Source organism: Pavona decussata, unplaced genomic scaffold, assembly GCF_977016875.1.
Source record: "Pavona decussata unplaced genomic scaffold, jaPavDecu1.1 SCAFFOLD_9, whole genome shotgun sequence".
Taxonomy (NCBI): Eukaryota; Metazoa; Cnidaria; class Anthozoa; order Scleractinia; family Agariciidae; genus Pavona; species Pavona decussata.
In genome coordinates this window covers 3,462,561-3,489,693 of record NW_028145432.1, presented here as the reverse complement: position 1 = coordinate 3,489,693, position 27,133 = coordinate 3,462,561, and the positions used below count along the sequence as shown (strand labels likewise).

At 37.4% G+C, this 27,133-nt stretch overlaps 1 protein-coding gene across 1 annotated transcript in view; it reads right to left on the bottom strand.

Moving 5' to 3' along the window:
* LOC146488606 (adenylate cyclase type 5-like) overlaps positions 1-24,843 on the bottom strand; it is a 30,976-nt gene extending 6,133 nt beyond the window's left edge. The window contains 19 exon segments of the mRNA XM_085118848.1: positions 79-225; positions 314-433; positions 1,355-1,396; positions 2,008-2,097; positions 3,212-3,385; positions 3,763-3,867; positions 6,271-6,387; positions 6,548-6,632; positions 6,940-7,037; positions 7,498-7,561; positions 10,653-10,742; positions 11,596-11,657; positions 13,249-13,387; positions 13,796-13,954; positions 14,886-15,013; positions 15,559-15,670; positions 16,347-16,471; positions 20,384-20,533; positions 23,854-24,843. Coding sequence (XP_084974974.1) covers positions 79-225; positions 314-433; positions 1,355-1,396; positions 2,008-2,097; positions 3,212-3,385; positions 3,763-3,867; positions 6,271-6,387; positions 6,548-6,632; positions 6,940-7,037; positions 7,498-7,561; positions 10,653-10,742; positions 11,596-11,657; positions 13,249-13,387; positions 13,796-13,954; positions 14,886-15,013; positions 15,559-15,670; positions 16,347-16,471; positions 20,384-20,533; positions 23,854-24,810 — 2,964 coding nt within the window. The 5' untranslated portion in view covers positions 24,811-24,843.
* Between the last annotated feature and the right edge of the window lie 2,290 nt (positions 24,844-27,133).

Below are 27,133 nucleotides of genomic sequence, written 5' to 3'. Positions count from 1 at the left end.
TATTTGGTTTACATTACTGTGTTATTTATTGTGTAGTGGAGACAAAATATAATATGTATGCTGCTGGACATAACTTACCTCATCAAAGTCCACCAGTATCTCATTGAGAAGCCGTAAGCACTCCACGCCTTCACCATTGGCATCCAGCTCAGTGTAAAAGTCGGAAAAATTACAGATGTTGGAGAACATGACAATTACATAATTGCAAGACTGATAATACAGCTCCTGCAAACAAACAACAAGTAACAACACAGTTTACTCTCAAAGTATTATACAGTAACAGCAAATACACATACTGCACTACAAAACTCACATCATTTTTCTTAGCTTGTTGAGCGAGGAAATGCTGTGCTACATGGTCAGGGAGAATATTGTATAACAACTTTTTATTGTATTCTCTGAGCTGTTCCATTTCCTCCCTTTCTTCTGTTGCCTGTAAAATGGAAAAAGACAGCAACTCAACAATGCAACTCAAAATAAATAAAACAAATCACTTTATTCAAGTGTCAATCTATTCAGCGCAGGGCACTAATTAGGGACACTTTCCAGATCAAATTGGAATTTAGAAGTGTTGGTTTTTGAGGAGAAGGGGAAAACCAGAGTACCCGGAGAAAAACCTCTCGGAGCAAGGACGAGAACCAACAACAAACTCGAGGCACATGTGACAGGAGTCATTTGTGGGAATTGAACCTGGGCCACATTGGTGGGAGGCGAGTGCTCTCACCATTGCGTCATCCCTGCCATCCCAAGCGTTCAAAATCAGTAACATGTATTATGATCATGACAGCATTGCATTTTACTGTGCAGATCCTACAACCAACGACAAAACGCTGAATACTGAGCCTCTCGATAAAATTTTAAAGTAAATGAACATTTTAAAAGTTAGCAAAAAGCTTGAAGTAACCAATGAGCCAACTGAACTGCCTCGTAATCCAAACTCTTTACTGCAAAGTGAAACTGTATAATGTAGGATAGCGTGGAACGAGTCCTAGAAGGTCATAAAAACAAAACAAGAGTCGAGCAAATGAATGCTTAACCAAAAAAAAAATCCTTACAATTCACAAGACTGATAAAATTAGTTGTTTCTTAACCATTTCTCAGACAAAGGTGGGAAATGGCCTGCACTTAACTGGCTGGAAACAATTTTTAAACAGGTGTAATGTAGGTTCCCATAAAAGATGGTACATGTACATTCAGATTTTCCCTCATACAAATAATTGTTTTCCCAATGGATTCCAGGCCATAAGCAAGTCTACACAAGTCTCCACAAAAGAAAACCACAACACATCTAAAAAGGCACATCCAAGTGAGCTACAAATGTTTCGAAGAGTTTCAAATTCTAGTCATATTTTACCTGAAGTTTCCACAAGAAGTCAAGTCTCGAAATTTCTTCATGCTGTTGACAAATAAACCAACACCAAGTAAAAACGGGTTTATTCTTAAACAACTTCTATTTGTAACATTCTTAACACTTTATCTTTGTCTTTAATGCAGCACCCAAAGAACAACAAAATGAACATCAAACAAAGTAACAAGTTCATATTCTTTCAAGTACATTTCAAGTACAGGCATAATATTATTGCCTTTGCATTTTTTTTTCCCAAAAAAAACTTTGTGGGCTGACATAAACTTGTTAAATTAACAAACAACTCTGGCAAAAAAAAAAACCACTCAATAGCTAATCAAACATGACGCAAAAAAACCCAACTTGTGTTTTTATCAAATTAATTGATGAGGTAGATTGGTCACCGCAAAAAGACTCAAAAGCTCACGTTTGAAGAATCACCCCTTCTAGCACTCTGACAAAGGGCTTAGCCTCTCGAGAAAAGTTAGCGTCTGAATCTTCTCGCCTTGGCAAGTTTACGTTATTGACTCAGTAGATACAACCAAATTTCTTGTATCACTTCCCCACACATACCGGACCAAAGCTTCTCCAGAAACCACAAGACACAAAAAGCCTCTTAATAATGATGTTCTATGTGTTCTTTAAGAAAATGATGTTCTTACCAAGTATGCATGTGCTGTTAAAGCCACTGTCAACACCACAACAATCACAATGGAAAGGTCAATCCACTCGATGAACTTGGCATCCTTATCCTTTTCACGTAACCTACAGGTGTGCATAGGAAATGTACATTTAACAGCCTCACACTACATGTATTACAGTCTGGTTCATAGCGACACAAATTTTTTGACTAATGCAGTAGGACCAAAAAAAAGGAAGAAGAACACAAAATTCTCGATACTGAACCATGCACCAAAAAGGCAAATTATTTTATTTGACACAGATTATATTTTTGCACTATCTTTCGACATTTGGAGCCATATTTAATCTTATCCCCATGATGTTTAATCTGATAACGCTACCAATCATTAATTGAAATGCTCCAAAATATTTTAGCAAATTAAAACTGTTTAGTTGCTTCAGCAAGTAGGAAATATAGAGCCAAGGTGTGAAAAGACAACAAATAAGCTCAGTTCAGGTGCTTGCCGTATACTCCAGCTAGATCGATTTGATGTACAGCTGAAGCATGTCAGCTAAATGAGTAGCTTAAGTCGAGGAAATAGAAAATCACTTCCACTCAATAAGACACAAACAACCATTATGGCCCGAGATAGACAAAATCTTTCTTTAAATGCTTGAATACGCTGAAATTAAAAATGTTTACCTCGGTTGCCTATACACTATACTAAGTTCAGACCTAACAATGGAAACAGTCTTATGACCACTGTATTACTATGGCCACTCCTTTTCTCCCTGGATTCTGTGCTGATATCAAGCTCTGAGAACTTTCCCGTTTCTGTCCAGTAAAACTCTTTATATCTACTTGTTATTTGTCATGCTTCGTCTTGGTCAAATCATATAATTTTCCACTGAACTTACAAAAATCCAGCTGAGTGCTTGAAACTCTAGTTTTACCTCAGAATTTTGAAATTAAAAAAAAAAAAGCTGTAAAGGAGTTGACTGTTTCTGCTCTAATGATTTTATGGCTTCATATATTTGATGTGAGCCAAGTCCACAGAAAATAACAAGCACACAACTTTGAAACGGGAAAAAAAAAACCCTAAAACCAACTCAATTTTAGTTTGCAAAGCTGAGAAACTCAAAGTAACAGTAAATTTTTGTAATTGTACCATACCAGTGGTCTTTTGAATTAAAGGATGAGGTGCTACAATGTACTGTGACCATTAGTGCTCAAGATTGTCTGACTCACCAACAGAAATGGATGCTGTCATGGTTGATAAAAAGATCCTTGTAGACAACACGTAACAAGACTACAAAGACAGCTGACATGAGAGCAAGCATGGAAAACTTGTGTATGGTGCTGAGCTGAAGGAACACAGCACATCCAATCATCACCAGCACCACGCTGAATGTAAAGTACTGAAACAGACCACAAAAAACACAGCAAAATTACTATCTGTATGGAGTAAACAGGAAGCACAATTTTTCTTGAAAACACAACTGTTGCTAAGGAACCAGAGCCCAAAGATCGGACCAATTTTATAGGAGCCAAAATTAATAATTAAAAAATGTTATGAGCCCCAGGCAAACATGAGGTGCCTTGGTCACTTCCTTGGGCACTCAGAGCTACTGGGCATATGTTAGGTAAAATCAAGAACCATTTGATAACACTTTACAATCACAGGCCAGAATCAAGTGTATCACACATATCACAGTGTAAAACTGTAAGCAAAAGATATTTAGTTATGATGCTCTGTTGCATTCGAAGATGTGTTCAGTGTGACACTGGGCTTTACCTGTGGATAATCACAGTTTTCTCTGTCAGGGTGTAGTGGACTCTTGTATGGAGTACCATTACACCAATTCTGGCCAACATCTAATCTATCAAGGTCACAGCCAAACTACAAACATAAGCGGCAGACAAATGTCATCAGTAAAATTAATGCAGCCCTGGATACCACAGCAATCAAACTTTTGGGACTGTTTTTTATTAGAGATATCCTAAATGTGATACATCATGTAGTTTCTATTCAACAGATTGCTAAACTTCAAATATAAACCCATCAACAAATTCAACACATGCACAACTGAGTGAAGCAAAGGAATCTACTCAGGTAAAATAGTCCATGCAATAATGGAGTTTGTACTTAAAATACTGCCAAATTCTGAATATAAGCCCCTCCAAAAATTTGTCTTCACCCCCCTCCCCTGTCAGTTAGTTGGGGGTGGGGTACAACAGGCGCTTTCAAAATTCGATACAGATTTCTTGTGTTAGTAAATGCACTTATTACTGTTGTCATTGTAGGCTCTAAATAGCATGGCTTGGTTTTGTACAGGCCCTTCCAAAATAAACATTTGGCATAAGACAATGTGTTGTTTTATTTGTTATGGAGTGGGCACAGAATGTGGTAGTTGCTGTCATTGTTTTGGGATGCTTTGTATCAAAGACAAGATGCCTGCTATACTGGCATTACGCGTGATGCTGGGGCTGATTCATTTATTCCAACTGTATGCTTCGCCGATTGATTAAACTATCCTTGCTGATGGAATAGTTTGAGTCACGACGATCGCGTTACGTTGTTTCCCTTGTGTTACGCTACTCATGGTTTCAAGGGAAATTGCAGGAATTCCATTGCGATAACGTAAGCTTCTCAATGACCTCTTTTCAGTCTCGCGTCGAGGTCTAAGACTGTCAAACAAAGCACGATTCCTTCGCCAGGAATTTACCAATTTCCACCGTTTTAAATGTTGGGTGCTTCTTAGAAGTTATTCTTTCGATTTGCCGCTTCAAAAAGGTGAAATTTCCGTTTGAAAACGGCACACTTGAGTCCAGAACTAGACATCAAGCAGTCCCTTTCTGGATAGTCGAGAGGCTGCGCGAAATAGCCGAGCGCGAAAAAACTGGAGCAAACGAGCGGAGGGGGGCTTGGGGAAAGGCGTGAAAAAGGGGAAAGGAAAAGAAAGGGACTGCGCTCTTAGCTGTAACAGATGCGTTCAGGGTAACTCCGCCCACAATTCGTTAAACCCATTAAAAATCCAATTAACTGAATAACAACTCCGCATTGTTATTCAATCACCAGAATATAGGAGCGAAGAGGAAGAATCGCCGAGCTTGGGCATTGATCCAAGCTTCTCTGAAAAGCCAAAATCGCTAGAAGTTGTGGTGCATTTGAATTTTTCTTCGAGGCCCAGAGTAAAATAAAAGGGACCACACAAACGCCCAAAGTGTAATTAAGAACGTGGTACAGGACAATTGGAAAGCTGTTCTTAATATCATATGTAAGCATCCTGCGGTGAAATCTGCCGACAAAGCTTGTTCCGCGAATGCGAAAATTACATTTTACTAGTTGGCACCAATGTCTTTTAATAATTTTGTGATCTTGTCGAAAGCAACTGCTTTTAAACCAAAGTCATTTGACTGCAACTGGTTTTCGATAACACTGCGAAGCGCAACAACAACCACGATCGAAGCCGTGATGGCAAAGTTTTTCGCTATTACAAAGCTTTGATATGTAATGGATTACCCGAAACCAGTGGGAAGAATGGCTATTACATCTTTTCCCGACAAGAGCGCTTCTACTGCTACCTTCTGTCCCTCTTTGAGAACTAAGCCGCCGACTTGATCGCTTAAATTTACCAAGACATCGCTGCTACTCTCTTTCACGACTGAAACCATTTTCCTAGTGATCTGAAGTGTTGACATCAAACGTGTGAAGAAGTTAATTACACATCAAACTTGTTTGACAGCAGCTATTGTTTATAGACCAATCAGAATTTTCCGTTGCTGGAGCGACGGGAAATTCGAACGCGTTTGTTACAGTTAGCAGCGCAGTCCCTTTCTTTTCCTTCTCTCCCCCAGTCTCTTCTCCTTTATTTCTCCTCGCTCCAGTCTCGCTGCGCTGTGAGCGCACCATCTCGACTGACCAGAAAGGGACTGCTTGCAGTCTAGTCCAGAACATGTTAACAATATGGCGCCAAATTTAATCTGTTTTTAATAAATAGATCAAATGATGCGTTGACGTCACACAGGTAGGGGTGAGTGGGTCCCCTCCCTCGCGATGTAAGCGACAAGAATGGATTTTGATTGGCCTGCTTCTGTTGAAGACAATCAGAACAATACACCCCGAGTAGGAGAGGGGTGAGTTTAATGAATAAATTAATGTACAGAATTGTAGCTACGAGGAAGGAAAAAAGAAAAATCGACCCGTTTTTAGACGCGGTATGCCCCTTCAGGGCATCCCGCGTAACTAGATGTTGCAATTGCTGGATAAGAGGGCATAGTAGAACTTGTTTGCTATACGTACCAGATTTCCTATGGCTGCAATGTACAGAGTAAGAACAAGAACTGTTGCCACTACTCTGCAGATTGTCTGAGACTGTGCAATTTTGCTGGAGATGTTCCTGAAAGCATTTGGTGCACTCTGGTGAATCAAAGAGAAAAGCATGGTTAAACTAAAAAAATTCTTATAAACCAGTAAGATTAAAGAAGGAAAACAAAGTTAATCGAAGACTCAGTGCCAATTCTGGTCAGGGGAAATGACATGCCTTGGGTGTTAACAACAGGCTTGATGCATCACTTACCCTGCACTTCTCAGCTATAACCAATAGAAATACAACACCAACAATGAGAAAAGTACTCAGGAACACAGCCATAGTAACGTATGTCCTAAAAACAAATATAAATTTAATGCAACAACTAGAACAACTGGCACACATGTCCCAACTCTATTCTGTCACTAAGTTAGTTCAGAAAAGTCAGCAAGTCCAGACATATTTTGTTAGTCACATAATATATACTGTACATAGCATTTTGTCCCCACTAGTTAATGTGTCTTCAAGCACTGCAGGAGCATTATTTTCACTATATTCTAAATCAACCAACTAAGCCTACGACAGTAGGTGAGAACACCATACAAAGGGCAGAAGAAATAAAAGACAAAAATCTAAACCTCCAATTATCATGATTTACATACCTTGGGAGAGTGGTGATTTGAATAACATATATGAAGATAAATAGGAGAAAAATACATGCTGTGTAAGACTTGAACATTCTATCTTTTTCCTGGGAATACTGAAATGGAAAAAAGGAATTAAAAAGTGAATGGAAAAGTGTACTCAGTCTGTATGACCCCTAATCACTGCAAAGCCCAACAGTAAAGGTTATCTCCTGTTTTAACAAACTACTGGTATTATTTTGACATGTTCAACTTAAATTTGGGGAATAAAAGATGTTATTTTTTGAGCTACATGTTGCTGCAACCAAGAATACAACAGAACGTTGACAGACTTCATCTTGATAAAAAAACATAATTTACACCTTTTCAGTTTATAATTCAATGTCGGCATATTTGGTGTATGTTGACTGATCTATGTCCACTAAGTGAATTACACTTCTACAATACAATTTGCAACTCTGCAACGTTCCTTATCAGTTGGAAGTGTCAATAAAAGATCATCACCCATACTGATGTTCTAAAAGCATTATCAAAAGTTATGTGAACTAATTATGTCTGAACTATTTGAATACATACAAGCTCTTCTTTAGCTGGATCCTTAAAAGTGAGTAGTAGAGGTCGCACATAGTCCTTCCGCAACCTACATTAGAAAAAAAGCACACTTAATCTGCACAAAGACCTTCTGTATGGCCCTTTATCTTATGCACTTACTAAAGGGCAGTTTACACAACAACCAAAAAATGGTGTGGACCCATCAAAAAGTGGTACGAAACCCATAATTTTTGTCAAGGAATAGCCGTGCTGTTTTGGGTCCATAGTACCTATGGGTACCGTACCACTTTTTACCAGGTCCGTATCATTTTTTGCCGTCATGTAAATGGCCCTTGAGATAATGGGGGAGTGCTAATTTTGGTAATTTTCATGAACTAGTAAAGCTGCATGCAAACAGGTTCCATTCAAAAAGTGGACTAGTGGCTTTTTATGACAAAACAGCCAAATTGAGAACACACTTATTACAACATGGTGAATACATGGAGTTAAGGGTAAGCAAGGGCAGCGAGCAGGACAGCGAATAGGATGACATACCTCAATCCCTACCCTGACAAGCAGCTGGAGTTGTTTCATACCCAAGTTTAACTCTACAGCTTATTGAGATTCACTTGAAAAAATCAGCTGGTCTCTTGAATAACTTGCATTAAAGTGCACCTAACAGCAGATCTTTTTATTCGGCGAAATAAATGTACTTTCTTTCTAAACTGTTCCAGCGAAAAAAATTTTTGAATTGGTTGAATCCTCGATTTTCTATGCGCTTTTGAAGTTGGGACTGTGTTGTTGCACCACCGCGTTTTAGGAAGCCTGGGACGAGGATGGTTGTGACGTCACCCCAGGGACCACACGATATCGAATGCGTCTATTTGTCGGTTTATTTCTTTGCGATTTACTCCACATAGTCCGTTTCAGAATGTGTTTGTCTTCTTCTTTACGGTTATCAGAAGAGTCCAAAGAGCCCGAGGAGTCTGACGAGATCGAGGAGGATTTAGAAGATTCGGATGACTCCAAAATGATTTACATCTCCGAAATCGAAATGGACCATTATCGACAAGAAGCTTCAGTAAGCGCAAACCAGCGACCTCGAACAAGACCTGTTTTAATACGGATGAGCCGCGTGCCGACCCGGAATAGACAGCCAGATACAAAACACTTTATACTGCGCACCAGCAATACATCCGTCTCTAAATACTACAATTGTTAAGCTTTCGAAAGAGATCAAAATGAACCATTTGGACACGAATTCGCAGATATGAATTCTCGAGTGTGATAGTTCTGTTTGTTGTGAATTAATTTTGCGTTCGCGAGGGACGGACACAAACAGCGCGCTCTGCGATTTCTTTTACAATTTCGATTCTACTTCGCTAAGACTGTTTGATCTGTATACTAGAACAGTGAAGTTATTTACTGGGTGATTTCTTTTTACTCGGCGAAAGAAATTGAAGTCAAAGTAATACTTCAAAGTTACGAAGTCTTGAGCGCTTTCGAAAAATTCACCCGTTGTGTCATTTCCTCTCGTGTTTACAAGGTTAAAAGCAGCTTTCTTTTATACATCGCATCAGGAATATTCCTTTTTCTATCCAGTACATGTCTTAAGCTTTCGAAAGAGACCAAAATGAAACCATTTGAACACGAATTCGCAGAGATATGAATTTTCGAGTGTGATAATTCTGTTTGTTGTGAATTAATTTTGCCTCAGCGAGGCGCGTATACAAACAGCGCGCTCGGCGATTTCTTTTATAATTCCGATTCTATTTCGCTAACACTGTTTGATCTGTATACTAGAACAATTTAGTTAATTGCTGGATGCTTTCTTTTTATTCTGCCAAGCGAATTGAAGTCAAAATAATTTTTCAAATTTGTGAAGTCTTTAAGCGCTTTCGAAAAATTCGCCCGCAGCGACATTTCCTCTGAATGTTTTGAAGCTTAAAAACGTCTTTTTATATACAGTGCATCAGCAATACATCTTTTTCTAAACACTACAAGTGTTTTAAGACCTATAGAAACGAAAGTAAGACGAAAGGATCGAATAAAGGAAAGAAATTGGTTTCACAACATTGGATAATATACAAAGAATCGAAGATTTTCTCACCTTCCTATTGTTTCGGTCAGACTGAGGCACATCGACTGGGGCTCCAACGGCATGAATTTTTGGCCAGACAGTGAATCCCATCTCATCTGTTATTAAATGTGGCCAGAATGGTTTTACTTGGCCAAGTAAATTGTGGAACTGTCTTGTGAAACAGTCCTTCTCAAAATGAGCCGAGCAAATGTGAGAATATTCCGTCGGTTCCCACTTCGCTCGCTTGAGTTTTGCAAAATCCACCCATCGTTTCCGTCTCTTCAAGGCAACGGTACGATCGTCACCATAATATGGTGGTAAATGGAGACCTATCCCCTTTTCTAGATTTGGTACGTTACCACAGCCTCCAACAACACATCGGGAAGGTTAGGTCATGTAATCACTGATGTAATTGCAAAACATGAGTAGAAAGACTGGAAAGCGAAAGATCCTGCGTCCCTGGCGTGACGTCACAGCAGCTCGATCCATTCCCCCCAAAACACGGCCGCGCAACAAAAATGGCGCGATTTTCAAACCTTCGCTGAAGCACCAAAAATCGAGGATTCAACCAAATCAAAAAATTTTTTCGCTGGAACACTTTAGAAAGAAAGTAGATTTATTTCGTCGAATAAAAAGATCTACTGTTAGGTGCACTTTAATTGGTTTCTGATAATTTGGGCAGAGAGCCTGTAAACTTGCTTGGGGATAGTTGAATACACTTCCATAATAATTATTTATTATTACCACTCCACTGATTATTATTATTATTATTATTATTATTTTTTTTTTTTTTTTTTTTTTTTTTTTTAGTAAAATAATATTTAAATGACATGCCAATCATTTATCATTAACCACATGGAGCATGCAGTTCCAGTGCTCTAATTTTTTAATGGTAAGTATGAAGTCAAACTGGGATTTCCAAAGGACTGGAGGATCCAAACCATAACCCATAACACCATACTTCACCTACTAAGCATTCTCTACATCATGCACAACAATAGAAAAAGAATTACCTACACCTAAATGGCATTAGTTTAGTTTTAAAAAATGTCTTCAATTTCCGAGGATTCCACAAAGGGAGCCAAGTTATATTTATCAGAAGATTTTAATTATAACTAACTTGTCAATGCTGCGGGCCTCAATGGAGCTCCCCAGAAATTCATTGACTTCATCATCTGGATCTTGCTGGTTTGATGCTGTAATCCCCAACCTGTTAACCACAATATAAACAGACTAGAATTATTGACACTAGAGACACAACATTATTTTACCAGATGCACACAAAAGAATGGGTTGAAAAAACACCTTTAAAAATTAGGCAAAAGAAAAACCTTTCACTGAAGCAGAGTTCCCCTCAATAGCACAATCTCAAGTCATCTTGTAAGAATTTTTGCACATACAGTTAGAGCTATTGTGGTTGTGTTACATTCCGCAGGACAACAACAACAACAATCATTATTTTCTTAATTGGACTGGCCTGCAGTTAGCTAGTGCTAGTCTTGGCAGGCCTGTCTAAAAAAGTTTACGTTAACAGGTATTTTAACTAGTAATATTCAACGATTAGTAAAGTGCGTTCGAGCCCTGAGCCTGCAATATTTTCACTGCTAAGCATGCATTAATTACCATGCCACGAGCGGTTACTGTACAAGATTGAGGCAATTTGATCCAACCTTACCAAGATGGCACCCAAACCCTGAAATCGCATGGCATCCAGACCCAAATAGTATGCATTCCACTTCGTTGAACGCAATAAGAGACCATGAAATGAAATGAAGTGCACTGAAAGCTCGTGCAACTGAATGAAGAAGCATGACACTATATGTTCCTGCAGATAAATCTCTTTCTGCTTGGTACAGAATACCATACAAGGCAGTGCTGTATATTCAATCATTGGAAATAATCAGTTTGAGATTATCTCGACTGATCAATCATTGAATCAATTAAATTCATTAATTTATACCCAGTGTATTTTCCTCTAAAGCCCAGTGCTGATAGCAGATATTATGCAGGATTCAAATAAAAATAAATGAATGAGACAAAGCTAAATAGAACCATATACTAACCTTGCTTGCATTTTCTTATCTTGGTCTTCCTGTTTTGTCTCTTTAACAATTGTATCACTTGGCTGAAAATTGTTGCAATAACATTTGTGAGATGATTCACCTTTCAAGAATAATAAGAAGTTTATAACCAACCACTGGGTCAGATTGGACTCTATGAACTGCTGGAGGTAACAGGTTTGACTACCCAAAAATCAAGTGGACTTGAGTTCATCAATATATTGATTCACACAACAAGATGACAAATATGCAAAATTCTATGTACAATTAATCAATGTAAGGCCAGGAAAACCATTCTTTAGAGGGGTAAGAGTGTTACCTAATAATAATATTGTTAAAAGGTATAACAATTATTGAGGTATTTGAGTCCACCTCCAGTTGCCTGACCCTTGCCTAAACCATTTACTCTCACTCAATTTTTGAAGCCTTAACAATCACTCTTGTTTCTAGAGAACCTTCCATGTGTATAAAGAGTAGCGAGATTGTGATTGGTCCAAATCCTTGCAGATTATCACAACAACAGAAGGCCAAAAAGCCTTTCTAGAGGAGGCAGCACTGCCACGATTGGGACAGTGAAAAAAAACTTTAATGATGCAATTTATGATGATGAAATGGAACTGAGTATTAAGTTTTACCATACGCATCATAAGCCTACCCTCTCACCTTCTGTTCAAATAGAGGATATTCCAAATGGATTGAAGAAATACATGTTGAGAAAGAAATAGCAAATTTAGCTTACGCTGTACAACAGAGTTTTAAGCCGCCACGATACTTATTGTTTTGATACTAAATTAAGGGGAAAGGGTATGTTATGTTAAATCATGAGAAAACTGCTTTCTGTTACAGCACTTATATCCAACTAGTTTTATTGGCCAGGTTTGACACTGCATTTAATCAAGAGTCTTGCAACCAAACCATTTTCTGCTATTACAATAACAAAGAAAAATCCAAAATGTAATTTAGGCCTGATTTCCACCACTCACTGGGGTCTGGTTTTCCTCCCCAAAAAGAGAATAGTTTTCCAGGGATGAGCAGAGGTTCATTTCCCAAACATTGGCTGTTAATCAAAAGCCAACTTCAATTCTGCTCTTTGAACAAAATGGGTAGAGGTCATATTGATTGGTTTATAAAACAATAGCAAATATTTAATATAAATATAAATTATCCTTTTCCTCACCGTCTGTAAGTTCCAAACAATACACAGTCATCATTCACCACATGCCAAAAAAAAAAAAAGAAAGAAATGTGTGCAAATGAGACCTCAACCAATTTTTACATTAATACAGGTGATCAACATTGAATGTTTTAGTGACAAGAGAAGCTGGAGTGTAAATTTAATTTTAACTTGATTCTTATTTTCTTTGTCTTTCCTTTGTTTTACATTATGCTAATTCATTTCATTAAACATGAGACAAAAGAAATTAAAAATCAAAATGGAAACAAATTTAAACAACAAGATTATAACCTTATTTATTTTCTACACATTACCAAAGCACATTAACTAGTTACATCAGGCTAAAGAGTAAAATGTCAGCAGGCAACACAGAGTATTAAATAACTATATTATTCAGTTAACAGCTGGGTGCTGGAAAAGAAAATAATGTTGATGCCCAGTGTGCAACTTGGTCACAACAAAATTAAAATCCTTCTGCTTACCCTTGGGTGCTCTGCGACTACTAGGTATGAGTCAATGTTGTACTGTTTGAGATATGCATCTCGCTCCTGCCCACCTCCTTCTTCAACTTCATAATCACCATTTAAACAGTTCAGTACAGAGGTTGTTATGTGTACACGCCTGGTAGGAGGTTAAGAAACAGAACTCTTCAGGATTGGTTGTCTATATCAACAAACAAATTATGTTTCCTTAAAGTTTTTTTCTCGTCACCTTTCTGTTAGTTCTAATATTAAAAGACACTGCGCCTGTTTTCACAAAATGTAACTCAAAATGTCACCAACAAACATTTGGGCATAGAAGATTTCACTATTCAGAAACATTCCAACTGAAGGTGTCATTCAAGTTACACTATGGAAACTAGAGATTGATCCATGCCTTACTGACCGCATGACTCTAACACCTACACAGATTGCTGACCTCTTAGAATTTGTTTTAAGATCCATATATTTCCAGTTCAATTTACAGACTGAAAAGCTAAGAAATGAGAAAGCAGGACAAAGACAGGTGGAGCTTTATATGCTAACTTACCCTGGAAGTCCTCCTGATTCCATGTGGTTAGCTGTTGTCACGTCATCAGACCACACATCATACTGCCACTTGACTAATCCCAACACACCACTGTGAACTTTGCCCATGTGTACTCCAACTCTCATGTTCAGGTTAACACCTGTAGCTTCACGGACACTCCTGTAGTAAATCAAACAAATCAAGTATTCGATTATGTAAGGCACTATATCATTGACGACATCACAAAAAAACCATTTCCAACAACACTGACAACTCAAAGTAAGGATTATTTTCCTTGTACAACTTATAATTCATTAAATATTTAAAAAAAATCACTACAAAACTCCACCTATAATTAGATCGTAGTTGGGTGATGAAAAGAAATAGATATAATATATTTTTATTATAAAAAGATCTTCCTTGTACTCGATTTACACGGACTTCACAATAATAACAATTAACCAGGTTCCAATCTACTAAAATAATGTAATGATTTAAAGAGGGTCCTGCACAAAAAAATTATAATGATTTCTCTAAATCAAAACAATAACTGAACAAAACTTAGCATCCACATATCCATGTAGGTATGGAAAGGTGATCACTAAACTGGCAATAATCAAATATTGTGGGAACTCGTGTGTTCATGCAGAGGCCTTAAATTTTACAAATTCAGTCATGGTGAGCCCTTTTGCTCCACCCTCTTTTTTTTGGAGGGGGGGAGGGGGGTTTCCTTAAGTTTCCTAATTTACCTAAGTTTCTTTACGGCTATAACCAGTCTCAACAGATTATTTGAAGTTTTCTGTCCAAATAACTGCAGCAATTTAATTGCAAGGCCACACTGTGATCAGAGAGAAAAGAAGAAATGCAGAGAGAGAATTTTTATTTGGGTATTATGGTTAAACAAAAGAAAGAAGAAAGAAAAGAGAGAAAACAGCAGCTGACAGCTGACAGGTTAGGATTCAAGACATCTAATAACTCAAACATTATGAATGAATTGCTGGGGGAAGGGGTAGATGGGGAGAAAGGAGTTACAAGTCTCATATTGTACACCTCTCATGTTAGTTGCAAACAAGTACGCTACAAGACTGAAAGATTAATGAACGTGACTTACGCAATAGCATCAATCATTTCTAGACCCATCTCGATGCAACAGTGAGCATGGTCAGGACGCGCCTCTGGTAAACCAGACACACAGTAGTAACAGTCACCCAAGATCTTGATACGTAAACAGTGGTTTTCCTAAAATAGGACAGACAAGAAATTTCAACTCAAACAGAGCCAATGAAAAAAGAAAACAATTAGCTACAGTAAAGGATGAAATTATTACGCAGCCTACAAGATATTGTATTAATATTGTATGTTATTTAGACAAACCACTTCGACACTGCTGATATATTTATTAACTTGTGAGTACTATCTACAATAAAGAACAGCATTCAATAACTAGCGATGGAAAATACCAAATTTCACCTGATTCAGGAGACCATTTTCTTGTTGTTTACTAGTATTTGACTATTCCAACAGTTTATAGACCTATTTGATTCATTTTTAAACCTGTTTTATACAGTGCAACCCTGCCTTACGACCGCCTCGTAAATGCGACCCAACTCGTTATTACGACCACTTTTTTGTGCTCCAAGCAAAATGAAATTCCAGTCATTTCCTTGGTTTTATAACTTTGTTAATCCAACCACCTTGTTATTGCGACCACATTTTCACAGACCAATGTGGTCATATTAACAGGGTTCCACTGAATTGTTAAAAGAAAAATTGGGAGAACATACCACAGCAAGCGTATCAAATTTGGCAAACAATTCATTGAGATATTGAACCAACTTCTGTGCTGTGCACTGGGATGAGAGCATAGTGAATCCTTCTATGTCAGCAAACAAAATACTGAAACGAAAGTAAACAGACAAGTTTGCATTAATCATTTGAGGCTGAAACTTCCTGCCAATTCCTCTCATTATAATCAATATTTATTTTAATAATTTGAAGCTTGCTTGACATGTGCACTAACATCCCACAAACTCTCTGCCAGACTCTGTGATCCAATACTTACTAAATATGTAAAGGAGATGGGCAGTTAAATTTATTGCAATGAGCAATGTGAGTTTTTTCTTCTTTCTCTTGAGAAAGCAGATGATAAGAATTTTTCTCTTTAGCATAATTGTGGAACACTTGTAAACTGTACAGCCATCTACCTATATTCAGGTAATATTCTAACTGACAAAAGAATTGTCTAATGATGTTTGGTGTTTGAAAGACTCTTTACCTATAAACTCCGATATGACTGAGAAAGCCAAGTTTCAACCAACAAAATATGCAAATGCATAATGTGTAACTTTTGGTTGAAAGTTGTTTTTGGTTCAAAAGTTTTCAATAATTCCCTTTGTCCCAAGTTCATTTCCATAAAATGGAACAAGTGAAAATCAGTCTGGATTATAAAATTCAAAAGAGAAACAAATTTAAACAACAAGACATTCATTGATTTTCCAAAAATAAGGATACGAAAAGTATGCTTAATTTCTGGAATAAACCCACTGGAGAACCCATAAGTGTTCATACAAACCTGACATTCTCATGCCGCTGTATGTAAATTTTGTGAAACTGCAATGTTTCTGTTCTGCCACTCTCTATGTCAGCTTTCATTTCCATGGCAACATATCTTGGTAAAACAGAAAGCAACAGACGTTCCTGAAATCAAAAGAAATCAAGGACAGGGCTTAAGATTAAACAAATTTTTCCTAAGGGTTGCTGATTACTACTCATGATATATCAACTGGCAAGCCTAACAGTGGTGCTCCTAAGCAGGTAAGCAAGTAAGGATGAGGGGAGGGAAGGAAGGAAGGAAGGAGGGTACCCCAAAGGCCCCTTAAAGGCTTGCACATTTTTTAATTATTAAAAAACAACCTACCAAAGACCTTGAAACATGCCTGCACACAAGACAAAAATAACCATGCTGGTGAAAATGTTCTGTAGGGAATGTTGTCTGTTACTCGAGTACCTAGTAACAACTATCATCAGAGAATTTCAGAGCTAAAATTGCATGATTTTATTCCAACTTACGATTTGAACAGTCAATATCTACAAAAGATTGCTTACACTCATTGAAGACTCGACTGCAAATTTTTGCACAAAACCTCTTCCAAGCTTCGAACATAGTCTAAACTAGGCATCTCGCTTATCTGCAATTGCAGATTGTCTGCCAGTGTGTATGTTACCAATAATTCCCTGACGCACAACTCATGCTAAAAGTATGTGTACTTAAGACTGGAAACGATAACAGGAATATACATGAAACCCCCATTCTTAAGCAAGAGAAATTTCTTCTTGGAGACACAATAGGCCAACAGCACAACAAGGCATAAGAGGAATAAAACGAGAACAATCAACTTCTGGTTGTTAATTTGACACCCAAAACATTGAAGGCCTAATGATCCAACAATGGAACCCCAGTCTGAACAAACAAATTCATTCGTACGTAGCATAACTCTTCCCGTTAGAATCACCTAAAGCATACAAAATATGCATGAAGTGGATGGCCCTTTGCCCTGAAGATGACTTAATTAGTTCAAAATGTTCAGGTTACTGCCTGTGTCATCACTGAATAACACATCATTCTCATTTACAGTACTGTGCAAAAGTAATGAGAGCGAATTTCAAATTTTGTTGAAATTCGGCGAAAAGTAGCGAAAAATAGGGAAATTTCGAAGGACACGAAACTTGAACGAATCTTCCCCAAATTTTCGAAGCCGCTATTGTTTTGACACGCTCGAAATTACGGCCTTGTCGGCGAAATACAACTCGAAAGTTCAAACGAATTTTTGAACGGCATTTTGAAATTTTGGAAGGTCAGTCTCGAATTTTTGAAGAGGAATTCGATTTTTCGAGAGAAAGGTATCAAATTTTCGGCAAACGATTCTCTTAAAATGACACTTTAAACAGTAATATATTCAATTCACTCGAGGTTTCATCTCAAAAACAATAGATGGATACGTAATCATGACAACCGTAGTTCAAGAGAGAAGTCTGGGCACCATACCATCGCTCACATTAATGTAAACAAAATGTCACGCAGTTTGTTTTATTCCGGTTAATCTGAGGAGGATTCCACATCTTACCAAAGTGTTTGGGAAACTTTAATATGAGAAAACATTTACCCAGAACAGAAATAGACAGTCATCTGGATAAATTCGCCGTTGCAGGCGGTAAAATTGACAATGCACAGTCAGCCGTTCGCTTCACGCTTGCTTTCTTGTGTCATTGCACGTGGCGGAAGGAACAGTGCTTCAGCACTTAGTTTGAATCCTTTTTAATAATATCTACCAGATTAAGTGCCCCACATCCCCATTATGTGCATCCTGGTTTTGAACCCAAATTCAATACCTTTACATAATTATTCATGTTTTGTGGTATTTGAATCGACAAAGATGCCCGATTTGAAAGTCACGATCTTTTGTCAGATTAAATCACATTCAACTAAAATGATGTCTTTAGCCAATGTGAAGTTTATCTCTACATGTATGTATGTCCCAAAAAAACTTTCCTATTTTAGAGCAAAAGAAATATACCCGGTAAAATGAAAATGAATACAGTTCATGAATGTCACCGTGTAGGCTTCGGGTGATACAGTGTAATGTTTATCTTACTGTATGTACGTTACGAAATTTCCATGTTCCTTTAATTTCTTCGAAAATTCCTCGATGTTTCCTCTTGCTTATGCAAAAATTCTTCGCTATTTTGCTCGTTCGAAACTTCGTTTCATCGAAGTTTCGTTACCTTTTCCGAATTTTCGATTTCCACGCAACATTTCTTTGAAAATTCTTCCAATTTTCGAAGAACTTTCGAAGAAAGATCACGAAATATCGTTCGAAATTTCCTTGAAAATTCGTGAGAACAAAGGACGAATTTCGACGAATTTCGCTCTCATTACTTTTGCACAGTACTGTATTCACCAGGCCTAAAATATTCCATCACATTATTTCCATTGAGCATATCCCACATATTGACATTCCAATCCTAGCAGTATGCAGGCTGTTTGTCCTATGAACCTAGTTGAATGGCCTTTAGTTAGCTCCTATTCATTAGTTTCCTGTAGCTCAGTAGAATAGCATCCAAACTAGTAATTGGAAGGTTTTAGGTTTGACTTCCGATAGGAACACGCAGATTTCCTTTTTCCGAGTATGCCTGTGTTCGAATAATATATCATTCTCATTCAGTTTATTTTTCTTTAAATTTTTTTAGCCACATAAAATAGTATTTTTAATCAGCCTATTAGTTGCTTTACCCTATATAGACCAGGGGGTGATTCTACTACAACTTTGAACCTGAACAACTTTTTTCATATTTGAGCAAATGCCATGGAATGCCTGTCACAACTTTTTCAGAAATTTATCTGAGAAAACTTTGATGCGGTTGGTTTGTGTTCATTGACTTTGATGTCACCATGGCAATCAATTTTTGACAGGCAGTTTTTTTTGTTTTTGTTTTTTTTTTTTTTTCAGAAAATGGAAAATCCATTTTTAAAATAAGAAAAATTACTCAAATTCTCACTGTAATTATGATGTTTTTGGCTAAAAAATAGTGTTCTTTATTGATTTTGATTACTTCTCAATCTCATTCAATCTTAGTACTTTTCTGAAGTGTTGGAGAAATCCAGAAATCGAAGATATTAGATAATGTGTGAATTGTATGGAAACAGCAATCTAAGCCTTTGTTTTGTGTCACTTTGAATTGCCAAAAACATATCAATTTGCATGGATGTGGACATTGAAATAATGGTTCAGTTTTATTCACAATAACCCCACTAGTGCACACGAACTAGAATAAACAATGTTGGCTGTGATTTAGGTGGGATGCAAATGGATTGTAACTTGAGAAAATTGGTTCTTCCTGTGTATTGCAAAGAAGCTGCTAAAAACTGATTATAGCTTGTTGTTCCTCAGAAAAAATACTTAATATTTTCTTCCCGGCATTCTTACAACAATTTGTGAACCTAGTTAAATTTAATGGCCTTAGCTCCCACAAGTCTCCTGGTAGAGCATCCGAACTAGTAATCAGAAGATCTTAGATTCGACTCCTGATAGGAGCACTTGGATTTTTTTCCGAGTATGCCTGTGTCACTTACCGAATAATACATCATTCTCATTTATTCACCAGGCTTATAATATTCCATCACATTTATTCCATTGTGCATATGCCACACATGACAGGACGCAGGATGTTTGTCCCATGAACCTAGTTTAATGGCCTTAGCTCCCACGAGTCTCCTGTAGCTCAGTGGTAGAGCATCCGAACTAGTAATCGGAAGATCTTAGGTTCGACTCCTGAAAGGAGCACTCAGATTTTTTTTGGAGTAGGCCTGTGTCACTTACTGAATAATAAATCATTCTCAACAATTTTATGCTAGAAAAAAGGATTTTTGTCAAAAAATTGAGTAGTTTTGAACAAAATACAGCAAAATAACCCTGACAGTGCCGCTTGTAATAGGCACTGTCATAGAGATTTTGCTGATGTTGGTTAAAACTGCTCAATATTTGGCCATGTGTACAAACCTATTATGTGAAATTAATACCTGTTCATTAGTAATATAAAAAAATCATTTACCTGATTCTGATTTTCTTTCATTATGGTTAACCGTGACTCTATGCATCTCCTAGTTTCTAGAAAAGCTCTGCGTTGAGAAATCTCTGTTGGATACTTTGTGAAAACTCCTGTGATGTTGGCACATATGAAGATGAACAGATTTCCCAGAAGCTGTTGAATGAAAAACCCCACTCATTGTCATTGTCAGTTTGAAACCTAAAATAGAACTTAAGTGTAACTAATGTTTTCTGTTAAGGAGGGGGAAAAAAGCACAAATATCTGGTGATGTCGTTCAAATCAATCCACAAACTAAAAAGTAACAAGTGCCATGTTCACCCCAAGTAGGTTTTGTTTGTGATCACAGTGTTCCAGATAACTTTCAAAATCAGAGAGTCAATGAAGAATTTTGAGGGGTCAATAGCTCTGGTTCTCTCTAAATCTTCTTAAGTTTGCCATTCATTTTGTCAGGTCAGCAAGCCAGGCTTCTTGGGTTTTTGACCTGAGACCCCTCTCTTACCTGGAACACTGGATCATGCTGACTGCTTGAGTATTCTGTCTCTTATCAGGTAGAGTGAATGACAATAAATTTTGACAAAATGCCCAGTCTCACCACATGACCTTACTCCTTTAATTCACAACTAGTATATTTCATTAGGAATTAGAAATTCTAAGAATTCTAGACCAAAAGAGGATTGTTTTTTTTTTTTTTTTCAATTCTGTAATTTGTCGATTAATTTGTACTGCACATGGGGTTGTTTATTATGGATTGAGTGTCAGAGTGAACTTCTAGTAAATCAAGTTAGTTAATGAGTTAAAGAAGCACAGTCGTGAGCCGAACATTCTGCCGCACCACCAAGTGATTTCAAAAAATTTAGCCTACATTTTTCAAATTTGTTGCAAAGATCAATATTATTGTTCTTTGTCTTATCCATCTGTGTATACTTTGCTTCAATAACTGTTGTTTTACTTCAATTAAGATTCATGGAATGCCCAGAGCTGTTGATTTTTTGCAACAACAACTTACTCTGTAAGATTTTTCAAAGACACTTTATTGGATATTTTATGACCTCATGAAACGGCACTGTTTGGAATTGATGAGGTTAAAACCATTTGAATGTAGGTACCCAAAGGTAATATGCACACAACTAGCAAAGAGAATGTCAACAGAATTGGTTTGATAGTAATTTTTACTTTCTTTGGTGGCTTCAAGAATGTGGGCTCATTTCAGCAGTATTTCAATATTGGAACTGCATAATTCATTGTATTTTGCAAATGTACAGTATGTTTTGGTGGCAATGTCAAACGTTTGATCGCCTGAGAAGGAGCTCTGATCAGTACCATGCCAGTTTGCTCTAAGGATTTGTCTCCGAATATTTTGTGGGGAAATAAGAACTTTGAACATTTCAAATTCTTGTATTATGCTCATCTTAGAATACATGTAATCTTTAATGATCATGGACCATTACAAATAAATTTGACTCATGTGGAATCATGCTGAATATGTTTACTGGCACTTTGTGGTTGCTAAAAGCATCACACTGGATCGTCAAAATTTAGTAGTACCAAATTTTGATTTAAAGTCTTCAACAACAGTCCGAATAATTTTTAAATAACATGTACTGTCTAACAGAGACACAGCCTCGAAAATATGTCACATGTACAACAACTGGAGCTCATATAAAATTCAAACACACCACATGGGGTGATTGTAAATACTTCATTTCGGTTAAAACCCAGAAGAAGAGCGAATGTCTGCCCATAATGTAACGCAATGTGACTGAACTAATAGATGCTCGATCATATAGCGTTGATTCCAATGACCAGGAAATACAGCTGTTTTGACAAAGGTTGTCCAAAAAAAGCGTACAAGTGTATGCGAGAATGCCAAGGTAGTCTGGGAAATACCCAATAAATTTCAATAAAGCTCAGAATCCATAAGGCAATATGGATTCCGAGCTTTTACTGAAATTTATTGGGTATTTCCCAGACTACCTTTTGGCATTGTTGTGTAGGCTTTTATGCTTTTTCTTGGACACCTTTTGTCAAAACATCTGAATACAAATGCTTGCAAAACTCAGGTTTATTGTGCATCTACTGTGTCTCGAGAGAAGACTTGCTCGTTTGTCATCTCAGATTAGGCTGTGTTGTTCCTGTTTGTCTGGAAATTCAACTTAGTTTGGTTGTCAAAAATTACGAAACTTTTCGCTGGCTACTTTGTCAAATGGCCCAGTGATAATTTCATTGCTCAGTAGCTGATGCTTTTAGGAAACATTTTGTCATTTGTGTTTGTGTTTGTGTCACCCAAAACATCACAAGCAATGTTAATCCCACAATCAAGTCACAACCACTATGTTACCACTAAAGCTTGTAACCCAGCATTCAATCAACCATTTTGTTTAGTTTACAGATCCACCAGAACAAGATAGCATGTATTATGAATTATCATCTGGAGATTCAGAAGCATTTTCAATAAATGAACATTTGTGTACAGTGAAGACAATGTTGTAAGTTTTTGACTCTCTCTGGAGGGCTTTGAAGGGGGCAAAATGGTTGGGAGGTGGTATTATTGTATAATTTGAAGTCAAAGTTTATACATTATATATGAAAAAATATTTTCAAGTCACATTGCAATAGGTTGTACATGTTTGTAACAGGACTGCCCAGCTTTTTTGGCCCTTATAAAAAGTTCTGCAATGAAACTGTGCACAGGACAAAACAAGCCACATAATACTGTTATAAAGATGCCCTTCAAGCCTGAAATTTTTTTGGGTTATCAAAAATAAAAGATTCTTCCTGAATTTAGACAGAACAAATCTTCAATACAGCATATAATTGAATTGCTTCTTATCCACGGTACAAATTGCCACAGATTTGGTATGCCTATCACCACAACAGCCCTGCACCAATGAGAATGTGGGAAACATGACAACCGTTGAAATATAACATCTTAAGCCCTAGCCAATATTCAATTATAATAATAACAAAATGTAATGTAAAACTTTACGAACTACCTTTATATAGTTACTCGCTGGCAAGTCAGTCTAACTTTCATCTGATTCGGAATTTAGGATCAACAGGAAACACGGTGAAGAGTTCTTTCCGATTTTAACCAGCTGTTCATTGTGGTTGAATATGTGTCAGTATAATTTCACCTGCATTTGAAAATGCGAAATGCTAGAAATCGGAATCCACTTCACGCTGTTTTCGAGTAGTTTCTGAAGACTCATAAGAAAAATTCGCATTAAGGTTGCAACAAATTGGAACGCGAGATTTGGGTGCGTATTCGTTTTATTTCAGCCAACTTTACGCTTAAGTAAACTCTTCTAAAATACACTTCCAACAAGCTCCAGCATCACATTTTCCTCACATTGTAAATACAAGCCATAAATTATTTACGCTGTAAGTGAAGGGAAGCCACTAGAAGGATATTGCAAAAATCATTACACAGTGAAAAGGTAAAACTAAAAAAAAAAAAAAAAAAACATGCTTACCAGTCTTGTAAGATTTGCATCCCTGTTATTCATGGCCGCGCTAGATATGAGGTGTATGGCAGGAAGAAGACAGCCTCCGAAGACAGCAATTCTCATTCTAACAGGTAACATGGTATAAGTCATGTAAACGAAAAAAGTTGTTAGCCATACGCCATCCGACGGCGAATAAAGGCTTTTAAGATCGTTTGGGTCCGCGGTCTCTGAAGGTGGACATACCACTGAAGCAAGCACAAATCCACAAGAGATGGCCAACAAAATGTAAGACACCCAATTCAAATGGTTCTGAGATGAACCACTTCTGTTAACAATTATAGCCAGTAAGATATAAGCAACGGCGAAGATACACAATGTAATACCTTCAGCATTGACTCTCTGTTTTTCCACAGCGAACTGTAACACTATGAGAATAAAAGTTAAAATAAGCAGCAGTCCAATGAGCCAGCTCATAAACTTTTGGTTCAAGCGAAATACGTAACGTTGATACAAGCCCTCGAGCTTTTCTGACTCGAATCTCTTTGACTTGAAAACCCGCGTAAATAAAGTCCAATCACCACAACAAGAATCCTCGCATATATTGTCACCCTTCAAAGCTTCGGGATCTTTTCCTTCGGACTGTTTTCCATTTTTAACGTTAACATCAGGAAACCCGTTGGTCGCATTATCCTTCGGAGTAATTTCATTCTTGCTCGTTCTAATGTTGGCATTTTCTTCAACACCAACTTCCACTGAACGAAGTCGAACTTCGGTCGATCCGTTGCTTTCCATGCTTGTTACTGTCTTTTGTCCTTCACTAACCGTTCTTTTCGGAGATCCTGGCTTTTTATTATCTTTTACATTTTTGTTTAGGTCGCTTTGCGAAGCGCTTGTCTGTGGTTTTCCGTCTGTTTCCTCCCAAGCTCTTCTGGATGGTGTCGAAGACCTTCTGTTGAAAGTAGCAGTGTCAGATTGTGCCGACATGTTCAACGACTGAATAATAAATTCAGGGGCCGAGTTAATATTTCACGGCAAACTAATGTGGCTCCGTTTCATGAAAATTCTTCTAACACTATGTGTCAAAATTACTAAGGAGCGTAGCAACCGATTCTATAACTTGTCGAGCGCACAGATCACCACAGCAAGTGAATGATCTTCAGCCATTTTCAGGCCCTAATATAACAGAAGACAAATTTGTTTCACAGAGGGTCGACAAAAGACTTTTTGCTTCTTGTTTAACACCGCATCTGTGCCTCTGGGTATTTTTGAAGCAACTGAATTCACGTGAAAGAAATAGAAAACTGCACCTTCGGAAAACAGAGAACGAGAGGGTCTGAGGGAGGACTTGTTTTGTTCACGTGACCTGTTCGTTCTATTCAAAGGCTCATTTTGATTGGACAGATGTAATCGGCACCGACAGTGTTTGGTAAACACGGAAAACAATGTCAGCGCTGATCCTGGTGATCTATTTAGCGGCGCAACAACGGGTTTTAAACTTCCACTAGGATTACAAATTTCAAGCGAAAAAACACGAGGAAATTGAGACCATGTAGGATGTGGGATATCTTTCTTTTTAACGATTTACAGTATGAGAGGTTTTTCTCTTCGGGATCGAAACTAGTACACTGTAGCCGCTCTAGCTAGCAACTAGTGAAAATAAGAGTTTTTGTTTGTGTTTCTAATGTATCAACAGCGAAGCAAGCAAGAAAAACTTAATTTCTCTCTTTCACTGGTTACGTTGAAACAAAATTTAAAGCAACAAAAAATTTCAGTTTGGTCAATAAAATTCTGATACGTTACAAGGGTAGACCTCCTCCCCGCGGGGAGACTCGCCTCCGATCACGCCCAGTTAACTTTTACCGCCTTCAACTACAGAATTAGCAAAACGAGTCTGGTGACATTGTGTGATATGATGTCAGTAAAAAGCTAATGGTCCAAGATACCTCTTAGCTTAGGCATCATTAATGAAATAATTCACGCGTTTCGGATAATCCGTCCAAAATATAGTCACCGGTTTTTCTTCTTCTAGATCATAGGCCGCAAGGTTCAGTTGTGCGTAAGTTTCGTCTTTTCACTTTTGCTAAGGAATGTAATAAACGTTTGTTTACAGAGACAAATTTTAATTAACGCGGCTTTGAGCGAAGAAAGAAGTGGACTTTCACATAAACTGGTGCCTTGACAACGGCGAACTCAGTGAATACTTGGAAGGAATTCGACTGCAACAGGCTAAAAGTGGTTTTCAGCTACTCATTGTTGACAGTTATTTAGTGATATTATCCACGGACCCGTTTGATATTACACTAGACAGTCAAAACAAAGAAATAAAGTACGAGAAACTGCAGACGTCGGGGATGACCATCATCACAAATAACTGAAATGATAATATAATACAAAAACAATATATGGGTTTCTATTCAAAACCATGAATAAAAGGATAGGACCTGAAGACAACGAAGGACGAAAAAAACCCTGCATTAATAATACCATCCATTAGTCAGTGCCCCTCACTCTACTTCACCAGACACAATTCATGTAGGTTTCTTTTTCTTTCATCTTTTATATCACTGGCACTCTACATACATACATACAGGTTAGTATGTGCCAAAATATCTTTCAGTTTTCAGTTCAGTTTTCATTTATTTGCATTCAACGTCGTTAATTTTGGGTAGGAAGTTTCTAAACAGTGTGTCAGCATACCGAACAACTACAGCCGAAGATGTCCGGGTAACGTACGTCACGCCTGTAATCCGGCCAGTTTAAACGCCCAATTTCAAAATAAAGGCATTGAAAACTGTAGGAAACTTTTACAATAGCTGTGACTTATTTGAGTTGTCAAGTATGCTAATTTTTAACTTGCCTATTATGTCAAGGACAGAGAATTTGTCAGTTTTTGTATGGAACAAACATTACATGTGCGGTTCTTTCGCCTCAGTAATAAGAGGTGATAATTTATCGAATAAAAATTGCATTTTAAAACTTACCTTACTAAGGTTTTACTTAGCAGTTAAGGAAAATCCACTTTCTAGACTTGAGTAAAATAATCAGAGAAACTGAAAAAAATATAGTCTGAGATGGAATTGTAAATCATTATCAATGCGCAGAAATATTTGTGACTTAAGTCGCTTGTTGACCATTGTCGGCAAAAGTTGCGCCGAACCGAAATTACTGTTCTTGTGCAATGGTGCTCCTGATTTTTCAGGCTGATTCAGATTTAATTGTAGTGCTTCTCACTGCAATGAATGAAGAGCTAATACCATAGGTTTGATAATAGGTTGGCTGAAGTCACGTCCTATGGCCCAAAGTGATT